Raw genomic sequence first — 20,419 nt, 5'->3', positions numbered from 1 at the left:
GGAGGAGAAAGAATCTCAGTGAGCAGTAGTAGCAAATGAGATGCTGTAAGGTGGGGGGGACTTGAAAAGGACAACAGTTAAAGTTTTGAATCCAAAGTTAGCTATAAGAATGCATTAATGAATAATTGAAAAAATCTGGGCAACCCCAATGTATTGAGTAGGAAAGGATTAAAGGATTTTAAAGTTCTAAAAAGAGCTCTTCTGCTGAGGCAGCAGTGGTTTGGATGTGAGCTACCTCTTCTGCATGTTAAGCACGACCTCTTTGTCCCCTGCAGCACAGTTGTAGAAATAGGTGGAAGCCTCTTCAGGAAGCCCATGAAGGGGGCTGTTAAGGAACACACTTTTCCTAGGAACACTTTCTCCCAAATCTCTTCTTTTCCACTTAAAAGGTGGTGGAGGGAGTGGAGGGTTGGGGGGTTGGTGAAGGAAAGGAAGGAAGATAAACTGGGCATCTTGGTGGATGGAGAAGAGAGACAAAGGAGATCACTGAGGTCCAAGGGGCGTAATAGTCTAGAGAAATTTGATAGAGAGAGACCAGGGTTTTCTGTGATGCTGAATGCAGGGGGTGGTGGTATTTTCGTTAACTAAGGTGTTTTGTTTTACAGCCCAGAAAGAGAATGTGAGCAGGGACAACTCCGGTTCTATGAGATGAAGCCAAAAATGACATTCCTTAAAGCCTTGGCAACAAAATATGGTTTAATGTCAGCTTCATCTGGACAGATTTTATAAAAGACACAGAGTCTGGGATGAAAAACAAGTGAAAGATTTGAAATCACTCTTTATAGGGGAAGGATATGAATGGCCAACAAATGCATGTAAAATTGTTTAACCTCACCAGGGATCAAGGAAATGCAGATCAAACCACTTTTTGTTCAGCATGCTGGCAAAATTTTAAAAGATGCCTGATATTAAATGTGTGGGGAAATGACTATTCTTTTACACTCTTAGTGGGTATATAAATTAATAATGCTCTTTTTGGACATTGCAATCTGGTGCTATCTATTACATTTTAAAATGTACGTACTCTTTAACCCAGCATTTCCATTTCTCACTATCCACCCTAGAGTAATTCTCACACCTGTTCACAAAGATGTAGGTATAATGAATTTTTACCCGAGGTGTTTTTTTTTTTTTGGAGCTCTTTTATCATAGAAAATTTCAAACATGCAAAGTAAACAGTAGTAGTATAATGAGCCTCCATGTACTTGTCACCCATCTAAGGATGTTATTAATAGCTTAAAGTAGTAAATAGTCTACATGTCAAGTCATGGGAGAAAATTAAATAAAAAGTAGTACATCCATACTTTGAATTTTGGAATGCTTTGCAGCAGTATGAAAAAGGTGGAAAGAGCTTTATATAACTTTCTAAATGGGTTCCAACATATAGCTAAGTAAAAAAAACTGAGTTGCCAAATAACCCACATAGTATGATACTGGTAGGTTGAAGAGGTTCAGAGCACATGCTCAGGAGCCAGCCCTACCACTTAGGAAGTGTGTGACTTGGGCAAGTTACCTGTTCTCTTTCTGCTTCAGTTTCCTCATCTGTAAAGTAAGGATGAATGAAAATAATAGTATCTACCTCATAGGGTAATTGTGAGAATGTTTGGCATGCATTAAGTACTAGACATTCTTACTTGTACAAAAAATTGATCAAAAGAAGGTAAAACTCTGTATTTTATATATACAAATATTTATGTAAAAGCATAGGAAAGATTCTGAAATTATTCACACTTAACTGGTATTAGTGATTTTATCTTGGGGGTATGGGAATTGAGAGGACGGTCAAGGAGGCCATTTGTTTTATGTATATCATTTGACCCTTTTACTATGAGAAGACATTCCTATTACTTGTATAATGCTTAGATAAATTAAACAATTCCCAGGCTCTACCTTTGGAGATAAATAGTGATTTAAATATTTCTTACTTGGAAGTATATTGCAGTATATAGATGGGCAAAAGCAAAGAGCAGGGATAAATGGAAGATATAAGATTCACTGCAGCAGAACTGCAGAAGCAGTTGAGATGGAAATTAGTCCATCTAGTCTCATTATAAACTAGACTGAAGTGGACGGTGAAAGGGATTTGAGGAGCAGATCTGAAGAGCACATAAGCACACATTTGGAGATATTATTAATGTAAATGTAGTTAGTGGGACTTACTAATATTTTGCATTTATTCATCATCTGTGGCTAGAATAGTTCTTATCCCTCACAAGGAAAGACTGGAGATTAAATAAGAATATGCCTGTGTAAAATATGGTAATGGTCCATATATACCCAACACCCGTAGAAGAATATGCTTATTCTGTAAACTTGTACATAATTCTTATGATTCTTTTTTTTTTTTTTTTTGTGGTACACAGGCCTCTCACTGTTGTGGCCTCTCCCGTTGTGGAGCACAGGCTCCGGACGCGCAGGCTCAGCGGCCATGGCTCACGGGCCCAGCCGCTCCGCGGCATGTGGGATCTTCCCGGACCGGGGCACGAACCCGTGTCCCCTGAATCGGCAGGAGGACTCTCAACCACTGCACCACCAGGGAAGCCCTCTTATGATTCTTTTTAATTAATTCTTTTGTTTTCCACATTCTGAGTTCAAAAATACATTAACCTTAAAATATTTTAAATAGAAAAACATTAACTTGGGCAAACTAAATCAACCTGGCAACAGGTAGTGTCCTTGCTGGATCTACCAGATGAGAAGTTAAGTTACAACTTTAGGAATTAGAACTAGCTGTTCTTGACTTATTATCATCTAGAAGGACTTCAATTAATTTATACTTGAAACTTCCTAAAGGCAGGCACCTTGTTTTTAAGTTTTCATTTCCCATTTTCTAAAACAGCACCAGGCACCTAACAGCTGCTTTTAACAGGTGTTTATTGAATGAAGGAAGGAGTGAATGAATGGTGAGTGAAGGACGGTTTAAATCACTTCTCCTGAAATTCTCTGGAGATTCCTGCCTTGGTGAGTGTACCTCTTTCTAGTTCAAGAAATAGTGGACTACTTATTTAGGATATATGATATTGCGTGTGTGTGTTCAGAAAGGTCACTTGATTATTTTCCCACTACTAATTTTACAAAGAGCTTTAAAAAGTTGGATAATCATCATGCATCCCTTTCTAAATCATATTATAGTTCTTCATGTCTTATCTCAGACTGTGGACACCTTGAGGGCAGGGATTATTATTCTTTGAATCACTCCTTACAGTTGACCATGACATGCCATGACAGTGGCTACTTGATAAATATTATTGAATTAATGAATGAATAAATGCTGACAATTTTCGTAACTTTGATTTAGAGAATTTCTCATACTCTGTTCTCATATTGTGTCTTCCTCTTCCAGCTGTACCTTCTATTGCAACTGGTCTCACAGCTGTATTGTTGAAAATTCCTGATTCTCTTTGCACTGAGGGCATCAAGGCAGGTGAGGATGGTGTAATCCCACAGCTGTTGCTTCTCTCACTAAGACCTAATTAAACTGTGATGCCCCTACATTCCTCTGGGGACTAAGCCTAGGGTGACTTTTCCAGGCTTCTAATCTCTTAAATTGCCTATGCGTCAAAATTCTCCCCGGGGCCATTATTGGTAACACCTTGAAATAAGTGAAAGTTAAGCCAGAGAGGGAGTACACTTGCATGGAAAAGCCCTTGCCTTTGGACTTGTAGCAAAATAGCTCTTAATACTGAAGAAACAAAATCTTTTCTGCTTTGTGAACCAGTGAAAATCTAATAAAAGCGTGTCTCTCCAGAGTACTTTACATTATTAGCATCCTGGCTTCACACTTCACTTTAACAAATAACTTATTTTAAAAGTTTCTCCAGGGAGGAGATAAGGAACCAAAAATATCTTGGAAGAAAACTTTACCTAGCAACCTGATCAGGCTGTTTCATACAGTTTCTGAAATTTAACCCCATGCAGCAAAGTGTTTGTGGCTTTTTTAGTTTCTGATTTTGGTATGTACAGAAACTTCTTCATGGTTAAGCAAGCAGGGAAAAAGAGCAGTGCCTTACACGTGAGTAGCACTTTATGGCTTTCATTATATAAAGCATTCATTATAATTGCTACTATCATAATTGATCACTTACTACAGGACATTGTGCTAACCATTCTACATATGTACAGAGAACTTAATCTTTGCCACAGTCCTATGCGGTAAAGGAGTATTACAAATCCTATTTTACTAATGAAGAAACTGAGGTTTAGAGGAGTTATGTAATTTGCCCAATGTCATATAGTTAGTAAATGGCTGAACCTGGATTTGTTTGACCTTAAAACCTGCAAACTTATTTCACTTGGAGAGAACCTTAAAAAGTTTTACGTGAACAGCTCTTTTCCTTTCATATGTACCACTGTCCCAATGTCTATGTCTGTCTCCAGCTTTTTCCTCCCTTCTTTCCGTTCTCAAGAAAAGCCAACCTCACAACATATCCTTTCCCTCCTGCTACATGTGCTCCGAATTCCTGGTACCACCTTGCTCCACAACTCCAGGCAGCGCTGTCCACAAGGTGCTTTCTGTGGGTGGCACCTCCTGAAGCAAGACTTCAGCATGCCATGTGAATGCTGCCCCCTGGGGTTGTGTGACTGCCAGCTCTGTGGATTTCCTGCCTCTCACTTTATGAAGAACTTCAGTCTTGCATCTCCCCTCCATCATCAATCTCTCTCTCATGCTCCTAGATTATTCGAATCAGCATACAAACATAGACACTATCCTCTACCTTAAAGACAAACAAAACCCAAGAAACAACACCAACAATCACCCTTGACCTTATATTCCTCTTTCACCTGCTTTATCAACAGCAATCAATATATTTTTAAAAAATATTTACTTATCTATTTATTTGGCTGCACCTGGTCTTTAGTTGCAGCATGCGAGCTCTTAGTTGCAGCATGCGGGATCTAGTTCCCTGACCAGGGATCAAACCTGCGACCCCTGCATTGGGAGCACAGAATCTTAATCACTGGACCACCAGAGAAGTCCTAGCAGCAGTCAATATTTACCATCCCGAAACATTCTCCTTTCTCGAGTTCTATGCCATTACTCTTTCCGTGTTTTCCTATTTCTCTACCCACTCCTTTCCTCTCTCACTATATACTTTCCTTTATCCATTCTCTAAATACAAAATTTCTTCAAGCTTTTTATGAGGCTCCTCTTCTTCTTTCTATATTCTCTTAAGTCTTCTCATCTGTTCTTGTGATTTAAAATACTCCCAAGTGCATATCTTTACCCCAGACCTTGCCTCTGAGTTCTATTCTTACACCCAATGTTCTCCTTTACAGCTCCCCTTGAATATCTTACAAGCATGTCAAACTTAACGCTTCCCAAACCAAACTCTAACTTTCTTGCTCCTTCCCATCTTCATCTCAGAAAATGGAATCATCCTCACACAGTTGCTTAGGCCAGAATCTTGCAAAATATCTTTGATTCCTACCTTTCCCTTATCCCTGCATTTAATCCATCATCAAGTCCTGTCTATTGTTTCTCCAAAATACATATCAAATCAGTTTACCTTGTCTGCTGACCCCCCTAGTCAAAGCCTCCACACCATCTCTCTTTGGATGCTTTAATAGTCACGAGCTGTTCCTATTTCTTCTTTTGTCCCCCTCCCCAATCCGTTCCTGTAGCATCCAGATTTTTGCAAAATGTAAATTGGATCACAATACTCTCTTGCTTAAAACATTTTAGTGAGGTCCATTGGGCTTCACATAAGGGCCATACAGAAGGCCCTATACGGTCTGGCACATGCCTACCTCTCCAACTTCATTGCAACCACTGTGCTCTAAGTGTCCTCTTTCAGTTCACTAGACAGATCAGACTTTCCTACGTTTAAGCCTCTGGATATGCTATTCTCTGTCCTTAAAAGTCTTCCCTGCCCCCAACCTGGCTGCCTCCACCTTATCCTTCAGCTGGCCCCCAAGATTCTTCTTGTGAAGGTCACCAATGACCTCCACGTTGCTAACAGTGATACTGATACATGTAGCATCTCCTCTTTCTGTTTGTGCAGTAATTTCCAGTTTCCCTGCTTGATCTTGAGTTCCTTGAAATCAGGGATTGTATCTGCCGTATGTCTTCATTTCCCTGCCGTCTACCATAATGGTTGGCTTATAGTAGGTATTTAATAAATGCTTATAAATGAATGAAGGTGGAAGTTCAGACCTCTTGGGAAAGATTGCTGCAGTAGTAACCCCCAACTCCCACTAGTGTAGTGAACAGAAACTAGAAAGAATATTAAGAGACAGGGATTCAAGTCTTGGCACTGGCAATAATTATCAAATTCTTCTGACCTAATTTAACTCATCTGCATCATCTACATCACTAAATTTTTGATATCTCTTGCTCTTAAGATTAAAAATTTTAATCGCTAAAGCTGTATTTCTGAGTCCTCTACCCACGAATCCCTTCTTGTGAGTTGCAGAAAATCAATAAATGAGATTTAATTTTTAAAAAACTTTAAAAAAATTTATTTTTTAAATTTATTTATTTTTTGCTGCATTGGGTCTTTGTTGCCATGCATGGGCTTTCCCTAGTTGTGGCGAGCGGGGGATACTCTTTGTTGAGGTGCATGGGCTTCTCATTGGGGTGGCTTCTCTTCTTGAACTGCATGGGCTCTAGGACTGCAGGCTTCAGTAGTTGTGGCACACGGGCTCAGTACTTGTGGCTTGTGGGCTCTAGAGTGCAGGCTCAGTAGTTGTGGCGCATGGGCTTAGTTGCTCCATGGCACGTGGGATCTTCCTGGACCAGGGATCAAACCCGTGTCCCCTGCATTGGCAGGCGGATTCTTAACCACTGCACCACCAGGGAAGCCCTTTAAAAAACTTTTAAAAAGCTTTTAATTACGAAAAATTTCAGGCCTAACAGAAGTAGGGGATAGTATAAATACCCAGGTAACCATCAGCAGCTTAAACAATAATCCACTCATGGCTAATCTTGTTTTATTTCTAGCTCTATCCACTCCTCCCTCCCCTCATTTTGAAACAAATCCTGGACATGGTATGATTTCCTCTGTAAATATTTCAGAATGTATGAGATATAATTACTAAATGCTAGCTGGCACTCCTTCTGTTCCTCAGTGACTTAAAAAGTGTTGTGTTCATTGCACAGCATGTTGCTCTTCTCAGAAACCAGATAAATAGCATAATGATTTTATTTGATGACTTACCCAAACTAAACTCTCTGAGGGGTAGGGGTAAGGGAGGGTGGATATTATGGCATCTAGCTCAGTGCCTTGCAATCAATCAACAGAGGTGGAAAGAAAAACAGAAACACAAGCGATGTGTTTTAGGTTTTTTAATACACTGGTACCCACATGGGTCTAGGGCCTTGTCTTACCTCTTTGCTTCTGTTCCTTTCCTGAATTCATTGCTCTACAGGAAAATTTTAAATTGTATTAAATCAGCCAAAGAACGGGGACTTGAGGGCAGAGTAAATTCTTCCTCCTCAGGAACAAAAAACATTAAAAAAGAAAAATCAAATGATTTCAACCTGAGATTTTTCCTAGCGGGACTCCGAGGGCGGGGCTGCGCGGAGGCCCCGCCCTTCCCCTCCCCGCCTCCGCCAGCTCTCGGCTCTCCTCCCCGCCACCGCCCCCCGCCCTCCGGCTCTTCTTCCCGGCAGCCCTAGCGCCCGCCTCGGCGCTCTTCAAGATGGCGGCCGACAGTGAGGTGAGGTGTTTACTCCCTCCGTATCCCTATCTCTGTATAAGTTTGCTCCTCCGTGTCAGCGCCCCGGAGCTCAATCTCTTTCTTTCCTTTCACTTCCCACAGCCCGAGTCCGAGGTATTTGAGATCACGGACTTCACCACTGCCTCGGAATGGGAAAGGTGAGTCGTTATCATTGGTTACCAGCACTTTGGGACCCGGCGTCTCCTCCCGCTACTCCCCCAGCATAGACTCCCCCAACCCAGACGCCACTTCTGCGAGAATAGTAAGACCCGTGGGTGTCCGGGTCTCCGCCTCCTCGCTGCTGTGGTCGGCCGCAAGCCTCTTCTGCGTCTCGCGTCTGACCAGCCCCGGCCCGCCCACATCGGCCAAACCCCGGAGGAGTTTAGTTTTCTCCGCTCTCCGGCCACTCTCCTTAGACCTTTGGTTCTCCAGAAACAGTTCCCAGGCTACCGCTGCCGTTCCTGCGTTCCTTTCCGTGTACGTCATTTTGTTATAGTGAGCAATAAACTTCGCAGGTGCTTTTTTCATCTTGCCGTGTACGTCCTTTTTAGGAGGAGGCCTTTCTTCAGAGTCCTGGTGGTTGTCCGTCTGCCACTCCCACCAGCTCCATCTTGTCTTTTAGAATAACCTTTTGAAATAGTCCGCGTCTGGCTTGGGAACGCTTTGATTCGAGTTGTTCCATTTCAGTGGGTAATGGGCCCAGGCTTCCGGTGCCATTAAACTCCCAGTTGAAACAGCTACGTGAAACTGTAGGATCGCTGGAATTAGTTGAAGGCCAAGTTTGGGGAGGAGTGATAGCTTGGATCCAGGTGTTATCAGTTTGATGTCCCAGAGACCCTTCAGGTTTTCTGAGTGTTGAGGTCAGTAGTTAACTTGTTGGAACATTTTATAATCTTTCTGGTTGGGAGAGGAAATCCATCTGGATGTGAATGTCATGTCATTAAACGGCATAGAAGAGATCCCTGCTGGGCTACTTGTTTGACCTGTTGTCCCTTCCCCCGCCCCCCCCCCCAAAAGTCGGTAAGACACAAGCACAGTGGCAAGGCTTTATTGAGCAAGTACTGTGTGTTCAGAACTATACTAACAGAGAAGAACAAAGCCAAAACAAAACTCTTTTTCCATGTGTTAAAAAAACAAAACAGCAAATAGTTAAATTACTTTAAGGATGCTATTGCTGTGCATTATAATTGTTGGAGGTATTTTCATAGAAAAGATAGGAAATGTGCTGGGCCTGGAAAGTGGAAAGTAATTGGTTAAATACGAGAAGGCCCTGACGTGAACAGAGACAGGTGAAAACCTTTGGGATTTAATGAAATGTCTTTACTGGAGTGAAGGCTGTTTGTTGAAGGGAAGTAAACAAGATTATTAAGGAGGATAGGACCAGGTTATAGATAGCTTCCAAAGCTAAGTAAAGGAATCTAAATTTGGTGCTTTAAGACCAGTGATTCTCAAACTTCAGTGTGCGTCAGAATCATAGTTGATGATTCTGTATGCCTGAGATTCAAAAATTTGCATTTCTAACAAGCTCCCAGGTGATGCTGCTGCTACTGCTGGTCAGGAGACCACACTTTAGAACATTAAAGAGCAGTACTGAGGGACCCTTGATTTTAAAGTGGCAAAATGATATGAGAGTGGTTTGAGGAGATGAGGTAAAATGAAGTTACTTTGATTAGGTTGTTGATTTGGAGACTGAAGAGAGAGGCTAGGAGGGAAGATTGTTAGACATTTCAAAGAAGTCGATGATAGGCTTGATGAAATGTACAAGTAGAAAAAAAAAACCGTGGAAATGCAGTTTCTTGCCTGAGAGAATGAAGATACGAAAGTGGCAAAGTGAGAAGAATCCAGTTTTAGACCTGTTGAATTTGAAATAATAACTTAATGTCTTAAAGGTAGTTAGAAAATATAATTTGAATCTTGGAGAGTGGGATGAGGAAACAAGAGGAAACAAGAGTATTTAATGGAAAAATGATTACTTTCCACTAGCTAAATATTTAAAGTATCCTGAAGTGGACTGTTAAATCCTTTAGCTCCTTATTTGGAAGTAATTGTTAACACAGCTTTGAAAACTACCACAAAGTAGGAACTTTGAGTTTTGACTTTTAAGCTCTTGTTTCTAGAGTAAAACCAGTGTTTTACAGTTTGTGGGAAAATGTTAAGACTTTGGAGTCTTTTAAACCTTGAGTTTAATGTTTGAATGAAATTTCTTGTCAGTATGTTATGAGCCATATGGACAGTTTATTGAGAGAAGCCAATAACTCTTTTTATCCCTTGTCAATTGAAAAAATACTGAGTACCCATGTGTCAGGCACAGTGCAGGGCATTAGGGATGTGGTGGTCAGTGAAAGCATATGGTTCCTGCTCTTGCTGAACGTACAGACTAATGGAATAGATAGATATGAATCAAATAATAGTACAGGAGCCTGTAATTACAATTGAAATACTGAGAAGAGAAAGAAACCTGGTCTTTTAAGAGCATATAACAAAAAAACGTAATACAGAATGAGAAGTAAGAGGAAGTGACTCTTCAGGTGAGATCTGGAGAGCTTTCAGGGATAAAGTTATTACATTTTTCTAATCAAATATCAATACTTACAGGATAGAGTCCTATTTTGGTTTGTTTTAGTACTGATAGGATTCATACAATGAATATTTTAAGATGTTCCTTCTTTTACCGTGAAAGCTGTATTATTTTAAATTATTTTTATTATAATACATCATTATAAAATAAAAAAGAAAGAAAAATCACCTGTAATCCTACCAGCAGGAGATAGCTACGGTTAATATTTTGAGAAAATTCCTTGTAATCTGTGTGTTGTAAACTTTTTGTGTTAAACTGTATTAATATTTATTTCTAAAATCATTTTTTAAAATTTATTTATTTTTGGCTGCGTTGGGTCTTCGTTGCTATGCGTGGGCTTTCTCTAGTTGTGGCGAGCAGGGGCTACTCTTTGTCGTGACATGCGGGCTTCTCTGTGCGGTGGCTTCTTTTGTTGCAGGCAACGGATTCCAGGCATGCAGTCTTCAGTAGTTGTGGCACGTGGGCCCAGTAGTTGTGGCACACGGGCTTAGTTGCTCTGCAGCATGTGGGATCTTCCTGGACCAGGACTCAAACCTGTGTCTCCTGCATTGGCAGGCAGATTCTTAACCACTGCGCCACTGGGGAAGTCCCAATATTTATTTCTATAGCTTCCATTTTTTCATCTAACATATGGACATTATCTTATTTCCTCAAATGGGCTTCAAAACATGATTTTTAATGGGTGCATATTAGTCCTTTGAATGGATGTACCATTAATTTACAGCTGGTTGCTGCAGTTGGACTTTAAGGCAGTTTCTAGTTTTTTACCTTTATAAATGTAATGTGTATTTCACATACAGATTTTTGCTCACGTATGCCTACATTTAAATTTTTTAGTTCTTTTTTTGCAAACGTGTTTATTTATTTCTAGAGCACTCTTCATAAAAACTGATAATTGCCATTTTAACCCCCTCAAAATATTGTATTAATTAATATCTTTTTTTAAATTTTAAAGAGGAGGTAATTAGAAGGTTCAGTTGAATCATAAAAACTCCCATTACTACCGTTACACCAAGAATGTAAATAAATAATTTATAATGTCACTGACAGGAAAAACCTGTTACTTTTGAATATATTTTGACTAGAATTAACTCTAGTACTCTAGCACTCTAGCAATACTATGTAAGTGTTTTAGGAGAGCCGTGTTGCTGTTAGATTGCATCATACATATACAGTGTAAGAAGGCAGCTTATTAGAGTAATAACAGGTCTTCTGACAGTGTCCTTTAATATGTATTGAACACTGCTACTGAGATGTGACGGTGTTCATTTGCTGAAATTGAGCATGTTGCTAGTCAGCGTTCATTCTCTTTAATAGTTCTGCTTGATCATTAGAATTAAAATCAGACAGTGAATAGTTTAAAAATCTGTTGATTATTCCTTAAAGCTGACAAATCTACTTTCAGTTTCTTGCCAGCTGTCCCTTAAAACTTGTTTTGTTTTAATGGGAAAGTTCCCAAATAATATTTTTTGGGGGAGGGGGAGGCAAATCAGGGAATTCATAAGTATCTTTAAAGGAAAAGTTAATTTAAATAGATCAGTTATTTGGAGGGTAGTGAAGAAATCATTAGCTTCATAATTATCTTTACTAGTATCATTTTAGTCTGTCAGTTTTCCTGTCTCAAATTTATTATATTCATTTCAATATGGAGGGATTTACTCTTATATTTTATAGAAGGCAGAACAGGTTTTGTTGGGTTGGCAGTAGACTTAAAAAAATCAATCTAAGAAATCTAAACAATTTTGCATTGTTTTGATTTTTTTTTAGCAGAAACTTTAAATCCACGTATTATCAAGGGAATTTATTATTTTTTAAAATTTATTTATTTTTGGTGGCGTTGGGTGTTTGTTGCTGCACACGGGCTTTTTCTAGTTGCGGAGAGTGGGGGCTACTCTTCCTTGCAGTGCGCAGGCTTCTCAGTGTGGTGGCTTCTCTTGTCGCAGAGCACGGGCTCTAGGTGCGCGGGCTTCAGTAGTTGTGGCACACGGGCTGTAGAGTGCAGACTCAGTAGTTGTGGCACGTGGGCTTAGTTACTCCGCGGCTTGTGGGATCTTACTGGAAAAGGGATCGAACCCGTGACCCCTGCATTGGCCGGCAGATTCATAACCACTGGGCCACCAGGGAAGTCCCTCAATCTAAGAATTCTTGGGCTAAAGATTATTTTCATTTTCATTTCACATCCATAAATTAGGCTAACAATACTAAACTTACTCAGCCTTCTTTGTTGAAAGTGTTAAAATATTAAAAAAAACTTTTAAAGGAATTATATAACAATAGGAAAAAATGTGGTTACATATTTAGAAAGTTTTTTCCTCTTTCCTAGGTTTATTTCCAAAATTGAAGAAGTCTTGAATGACTGGAAACTGATTGGAAACTCTTTGGGAAAGCCACTTGAAAAGGTCAGATCTATTTGCTGGTGTCTCTAAATGAGTATTTGCTTTAAAACTTCTATTTTTAAGTCTTTTGCTGCATTTGGTACATTTAAAGTAAATGCTTTTCAAGTTATATATAATCTATGAACATAGAACGGCATCTGGAAGAACTTGGATTGGAATCTATGGCGAACAATATTTGTAAGATACTTGTGACCTGTTTTTTAAATAATAAAATTTTGTATGTGTAATGTCATTCTTTGTGAGTGATTTTATTTCTGTTTCTCCTGATGTTTACTTCTCTCTTGCTTTCTCCCTTAGAATGTTCAAAAATAGTTTTTCAGATTTTTTTGGTCAGAGAAAAATTGCAACTACCAACTTCTTGGGTAGTATTTTGCGTAACTAATGAGGAAAAATCTTGGTTTCAAAAACTAACTTGATGTCATTAGTAGTTATTTTTCTCAGTTTTTGTTTTTTATGATACCACTAATAATGTTTGTCCTTCCCCTCTTCTTTTATAACTTTATGGATGTTTTGAGGATATTTGAGAATGAAAAACAAGAATGAAAAAAAAATTCAAAATTGAGGTGAAACTAATCCTAATTTAAGATATTGATAGTTTTGCTCATAAACCATGCTCCAGATGTTTACTGAAACACATACTCTGAGAACAAACCTAGATTTCCTGTATTTCACTGAAGGGAACTAACAATTTGATTTTAAGCTTATATAGATGCTCTCTTTGTTAGGTAAATGCTTTTCAAGTAAATTTGATCATTGTTTTTGTTAAAAATCTATTCTTAAAAAAAAAAAGAAAAATAAATCTATACTTAATTGCATTTTATCCCTATGTAAGGAACTCTCAATTCTCAATATTTGCTAGGGTTTTTCAGCTTTAAGTGTGATGTTAGCAGAATTTGAGACTCTCAAAATACTATGATTTTTTTCTTTATCCGTATGAATAAGAGCAGAAAAAGAAATCACATCATTTAATATAGTGTAATATATATACATTAAATCAACTGTGTTTAAATATTTTATGATTGTATTTTTGGATAGAGGAAATGTGAAGTTCTGAAACACAGATATTCTATTCCACTTGAAACAAAAACATAGCAGTTGATATAAAAGCCAATAAAAGGCAAAATAAGCTGGATATAACTGGAGTGGGAAGTGATTTGTACTGTCAAAAAGAGAGCTAAACTGTGTATTTGTGAGCTCTGATATTATATTCCTTAATGCTTTGATTTACACATATTCACTGGGTATCCTTTATGTGCCATGTCTGAAGAAGTAGTGAATAGGATAAGATCCTTGTTTGCCATTGCACATGAATTTTCATGAGAGAGAGGTAATTAATAAGTAAATAAGATTAAAATTCTAGATGCTAAATTCAACTTTGGGATTTAAGTTGGGTAATGTATTCAAAGTAGGTAGCATATTGCTATCAGGTAGTAGGGGCAAAAGGAGTGTTTTCTCCCTACAGGTAGTAGTAAATAAATCAAATATGGAAAATATGAACACATTTCAAGGTGAGCTGTAACTATGATGAATAAGATTAAAGAAAGTGTAAAGGAGTATATATATGCTGTATATATTCAGCATAAAAAAGAAAATTTAGAGCATACCTTAGTAAGAGATTGTAGTTTATATCATGGACAGTGATTACCAGTTTTCTTCCTCCACTGAGGGAGAATTAAGAGAAATTATTTTTTAAATACCTTTAATTATGGAAAATTTCAAAAATAGTATAGGGAACCTCCATGTGTGTGTCACTCAGGTTCAACAATTCTTTTATTTCTTATTTCAATATTACCACTATCTACTCACCACCCCTACTAGATTTTTTTTAAATAAAGTTACATAATGCACAAAACTGCTTATTTTGATAAATGTTTATATCATGTAAGATTCCTCACTCAAGAGATTGGACATTTCTGTCATCCCAGAAATGTCCATAGTGAACCTTTCCACTTGATTCCCATGTTCCTCACTCATGTCTTCTCCCTGCAACCCCCCCTGCCCCCTGCCCTTCCAAGGCATCTGCTGTTCTTTTCCTTTTTTCTTTTAAACCATAGATTACTTTTGCCTGCTCTGTGATTGGATATACATGCTATCATACAGTACATGCTCTTTATGCTGGCTTGTTTTACATAATATTTGAGATTATTTTAGGTTGTTGCAGGTATCAGTATTTTTATTGCTGAGTAGTAGTCTGTTGTATGAATATACCACAGTGTGTCACTTGTTGACAGACATATTTGCTATTATGAATAAAGCAGAACATTCTTACATGAGGCCTTTTGTAGAGGTATGTTTTTATTTCTCTTGGGTAAATACCTAGGAGTAGAATTACTGGGTCATAGGCTAAGTGTATGCTTAACTTTATGAGAAATTGCTAGATCTTTTGTAACATTTTACCTACCCACTAGCAATATGTGAGAGTTTGGGTCATTTCATATTTTCACCAACAGTTGTTCGTTTTCAGCCTTGTAAATTTTAGTCCTCCTAATGGGTATGTAGTTTGTGGAATTAATTTGTATTTCTCTTTCTGGTTTTACTTTTGTATTTCTGTGATGAATATTGGTATTGACTACTTTTTTCGTGTGCTTGTTAGCCATTTGTGTGTTGTCTTTTGTGAAATGACTGTTCAAGTTTTTTGTCCATATTTTAAATTGGGTTGAGTTTTTATTGAGTTGTAGAGATCTTTTAGTTCTATTATATATTTTGCTTTTAAGTCTTTTCACAGATAGTACTTTTGCTAGGTTGTGAAGATATGTTGTCTTCTAGAATTTATCATTTTAGCTTTTATTTAGGTATATGACCCATCATGAACTAATGACATGTATGGTGTGAGGTGGGAATCACAGTTCAGTTTTTTACTTATGGCTATCTTGTTCTAGAACCTTTTGTTGAAAACACTTTTTTTCTCCATTGAATTGCTTTGTTGCCTTTGTCAGACAGTTGACCTAGGGGGATCATCTTCTGGAATCTGTATTCTGTTTTATTAATCTGTTTGAAAATCCTGATGTCAATACCACATTGTCTTGACTACTGTAGTTTAGGGTTTCCCAGTTATGGCACTATTGAAATTTTGGGCCAGGTTGTTGTGGGGCTGTCTCGCGTATTATAGAATTTTAGTAGTATCCCTGTCCTCTACCTGTTAGATCCCAGTAGCATCCTACCCATGGTGAAAACCAAAAATGTATCTAGACATTGCCAAATGTCCCCTGAGGTGCAGAATTGCCTCCAACTGAGAACCACTGAATAGCTTTAGAGTAAGTCCCAAATTTAGTTAATGTAAATTCTCTAGCTTTTGTTGTTTTCCCAAATTGTTTTGTCTATTCTAGGACCTTTGTTTTCATTATTAATTTCAGAATGATCTTGTCAGTTTATATAAAAACATTATAATTATGCTAGGACTATGATTGGGATTGTGTTGAATTTATAGATTACTTTGAGAAGTAACATTTTGACAATCTTGAAGCTTGACATCCCTTCACTTATTAAGTTATCTTTATCGCAGCAATGTTTTATAGTTTTTGATGAGGTCTTGCATTTTTTTTGTTAAATTTATTACTAAATATGTTATATGATGCAGTTGTAAATGGAATTGTTTTTAAATTTTCTTTTTCGTTTGTTGCTAGTGCATAGACATACAATGAATTTTGTATATTGATTTGGTATCTTGAGACCTGGTTAAATGTAAAGATTCATAATCTTTTTGTTAATTCTTTTGCATCTTCTACATGCATAGTCATTTTGTTTGCAAATAGGGACAGTTATACTTCTTTTTCAATTTTTGTACCTTGCATTTCTTATTTTTAATTGCACCAACTGGGACCTTTAATAAAATTTTGAATGGAATTGTTGAGAGTAGACATCCTTGCCTCCTTCCCAATTTTAGGGGGGAAATGTCCAGCATTTCAATACTCAGAATTGTAGATTTTTCATATAACACAGGGGAAATTCTGTTCTTAATTAGCTGAGAGGTTTTTTTGAAATCATGGGTATAATTTATTCAAATCTTATTCTGTACCTATTGAAACAATCACATGGTTTTTCTTTTTTTCCTTTTTTTTTTTTTTTTTGTGGTACGCGGGCCTCTCACTGTTGTGGCCTCTCCCCGTTGCGGAGCGCAGGCTCAGCGGCCATGGCTCACGGGCCCAGCCGCTCCGCGGCATGTGGGATCTTCCCAGACCGGGGCACGAACCTGTGTCCCCTGCATCGGCAGGCAGACTCTCAACCACTGCGCCACCAGGGAAGTCCCTGGTTTTTCTTTTTTATTCTCTGAATATGGTTAAGTATGTTGATTAATTTTTTTTTTATTGTGGTAAAATATATACAGATGGTCTCCACCTTATGGTGGTCTGACTTAGGATTTTTCGATGGGTATGGTACAAAAGTGATACACTCAGTGGAAATTGTACTTTGAATTTTGATCTTTTCCCAGGCTAGCCTGTGTGGTACAGTACTCTCTTGTGATGCTGGGCAGCAAGCTGCAGCTCCCAGTAAACCATTCAGTCACGAGGGTAAGCAACTGATACACTTAAAACCGTTCTGTACCCGTGTAACCATTCTGTTTTTCACTTTGAGTACTCAATAAATTACATGAGGTAGTCAACATTTCATTACAAAATAGGCTCTGTGTTAGATGATTTTGTCTAACTAGGCTAATGTTAAGTGTTCTGAGCATGTTTAAGGTAGGCTAGGCTAAGCTATAATATATGATAGATTAGGTGTATTATGTTGACGTAACGATATTTCTAACCTGTTACGAGTTTATTGGGCCATAATAACACCATCATAAATCAAGGACGATTTGTACTTATGGTTTACCACTTTAACCATTTTTAAGTGTAAAATTCAGTGGCGTTACATTGTTGAAGTTTTCATCAACCCAAACTGAAACTCCCCTCCCCACCAACCCGAAGCCCCTGGTAACCACTGTTCTACTTCTGTTTCCATGAATTCACTAATTTACATCCTTCATATAGGTGGGATCATACAATATTTGTCCTTTTGTATCTGGTTGGTTTCACCTAGCATACTTAATGTCTTCAAGGTTCATCCATGTGGTAGAATGTGTCAGAATTTCATTCCTTTTTAAGTTGGAATAATATTCCATTGGATGTATATGTACCACATTTTGCTTATCCATTCATCTATCAATGGACACTTGGGTTATTTCCACTTTCTGGCTTTTGTGAATAATGCTGCTGTGAGCATGGGTGTGTAAATATCTGTTTGAGTCCCATTCAGTTCTTTTAGATATGTACCCAGAAGTGGAATATTTGCATCATATGCTAATTCTATTTTTAATTTTTTGAAGAATTGCCATACTGTTGGCTGGCTAAAAATACTGTTTTTCTTTATCTAAAAGTATCTTTATTTTACTTGATTTTTGAAGAGTAGTTTTGCTGAAGAATTCTGGCTGAAAAGTTTCCCCTCCAGTTCTTTAAAGTTACAGTTCCATTGTCTTCTGTTCTCTATAATTTCTGCTGAGAAGTTAGATGGCATTTATATTTTTGTTCTAGCTAGGTGTTTTTTTCCTCAGGCTACGTTCAAGATTTTTTTTTCTGTATCTTTTTAAGCCGTCTTAACTATGAATGTGCATAGGTTTATTTTGTTTGTATTTTTCCTGTTTAGTTTTATTAATACTGAATAGGTAAATTTTTTGTTTTTCACCAAACTGGGGAAGTTTTGGCCATTATTTTAAAAATAGATTTCTGGCCTATTCTTTTTTTCTGTGATTTAAGTTATGTTTGACTTCTTGATACTGTTCCACAGGTCTCTGAGGCTCTGCTCTCCTCAGTCTTTTTTCTCTCAGATAATTTCTCAGGATTTATCTTCTGTTGTCTCCAGTTTGCTGTTAAACCCACTTAATGTATCTTACAATTTAATTATTGTAGTTTTTAGTGTAGAATTTGTATTTGGTTCCTTTTATAATTTCCAATTATCTGTGATTGCTTATCTCTAAAGTTGTTTGAAAATATTTTCCTTTAGTCCTCCAATTGCAACATCTACATCTTGAGGTTGGATTTTGTTTACTGTATTCCCTTGTGTATACGTCACATTTTCTTGGTTTTTTATTTGTTTTGTGTTTTTTCTGTGTGTATACTGGATAGTAATTTCTTAATTTTACGCTTGTATTTTGAATGAAATTTAGGAACTAGATTCTGTTGTGTTCTCTGAAGAATATTTTTTTGTTCTAGCAAGCAGTTTGCCTAATTGGATTAAAATTCCATTCTCTTTTCAGTGGTGACAACAGCTGAAATCTTTTCTTTTAAGTTCCTTCTTTGTCACTGTACCCTGGAGTCTCTACAGCACATGCATGGTTTAGCAGTTAACCAAGATTTGGGGCAGAGTTTATATGCAAATTTTGGGGCTTACCCCCTAGTTGTGCACAGATTAGACTGCCATTAGGTCAGAAATTCTCATGGTGTGGTCTGAGGACCTCTTTTGGACCCTGAGAGCCTTTCAAGGTTGACAAGGTCTTGCCTTTTCCAACTATATTGTGTATGTGATGCCTTTTTTTCTTTATATGCTTCAGGAAGAACAATGGATTACAAAGAGTGAATGAAGATGCAGATATGAGAATCCAGTTGTCTTTTAAAAACTATATAATAAAGAGATTTACAAAATGTAAAACTCTACCGTTCTTCTTGTTAATATTTTTTTGTTCTGGAAAATATTAAAATTTTATTTTAATAGGTAATAAGTTCATTGTCATTTTAAATGAATTTTTTTTTTTTTTTTTTTTTGCGGTACTCGGGCCTGTCACTGTTGTGGCCTCTCCCGTTGCAGAGCACAGGCTCCGGACGCACAGGCTCAGCGGCTGTGGCTCACGGGCCCAGCTGCTCCGCGGCATGTGGGATCTTCCCGGACCGGGGCACAAACCCGTGTCCCCTGCATCAGCAGGCGAAGTCTCAACCACTGTGCCACCATGGAAGCCCTAAGTGAATTTAAAAATTAAATTTTTTTTCCTTTTTAATTTCTTACATGGGGTACTCAGTACTTTTAAGAAAGTAAAGGAATCCTGAGGCAGAAAAATTTGAGACTGCTGTCTTAGACGAGAAGTTACAAAATGCAGATCTCATTGGATGCAGTTTCATTTTTTCATGGATAAACTCTCAAGTTTCTGTCTCCATTTGGTCACTCTCCAGAGCCTTGAAAAAATGTTTTTTTTTAAAAACAGATTTTATAAGTTTTATCTAAAGGAGGGTTAATCTGTCCAACCAGGCAAGGAGGGACTTCCCTTGTGGCGCAGTGGTTAAGAATCCGCCTGCCAGTGCAGGGGACACGGGTTTGATCCCTGGTCCGGGAAGATCCCACATGCCATGGAGCACCTAAGCCCGTGTGCCACAACTACTGAGCCTGCGCTCTGGAATCCATGCACCGCAACTACTGAGCCCATGTGCCGCAACTACTGAAGCCCATGTGCACTAGGGCCCATGTGCCGCAACTACTGAGCCCATGCACCGCAACTACTGAAGCCCACGTGCTCTAGGGCCTGCTTGCCACAACAACTGAGCCCATGCACCGCAACTACTGAAGCCCATGTGCTCTAGGGCCCGCTTGCCGCAACAACTGAGCCCGTATGCTGCAACTACTGAAACCTGTGTACCTAGAGACTGTGCTCTGCAACGAGAGAAGCCACCTTAACAAGACGCCTGCGCACCGCCATGAAGAGTAGCCCCCGCTTGCTGCAACTAGAGAACGCCCATGTGCAGCAATGAAGACCCATCACAACCAAAGATTAAAAAAAAAAAAAAAGAGGAAGTGGCAGTTATTGACTATTAGCTATGGT

At 38.3% G+C, this 20,419-nt stretch overlaps 1 protein-coding gene across 3 annotated transcripts in view; it reads left to right on the top strand.

Annotated features, from left to right (window-relative positions):
• Positions 1 to 7,633: 7,633 nt before the first annotated feature.
• RAB3GAP1 (RAB3 GTPase activating protein catalytic subunit 1) overlaps positions 7,634 to 20,419 on the top strand; it is a 125,326-nt gene continuing 112,540 nt past the window's right edge. For all 3 annotated transcript variants that reach the window (XM_082659047.1, XM_082659046.1, XM_082659045.1), the window contains exons 1-3: positions 7,634 to 7,659; positions 7,762 to 7,817; positions 12,561 to 12,636. In XM_082659047.1, the coding sequence (XP_082515173.1) occupies positions 7,642 to 7,659; positions 7,762 to 7,817; positions 12,561 to 12,636 (150 nt within the window). In that variant the 5' untranslated portion in view covers positions 7,634 to 7,641. The remainder of the gene's footprint in view (positions 7,660 to 7,761; positions 7,818 to 12,560; positions 12,637 to 20,419) is intronic.

The sequence above is a fragment of the Grampus griseus genome (assembly GCF_964374135.1).
Source record: "Grampus griseus genome assembly, chromosome: 7".
NCBI lineage: Eukaryota > Metazoa > Chordata > Mammalia > Artiodactyla > Delphinidae > Grampus > Grampus griseus.
Note: the sequence above shows the minus strand (reverse complement) of the source record. Positions and strands in the feature narration are given on the sequence as shown.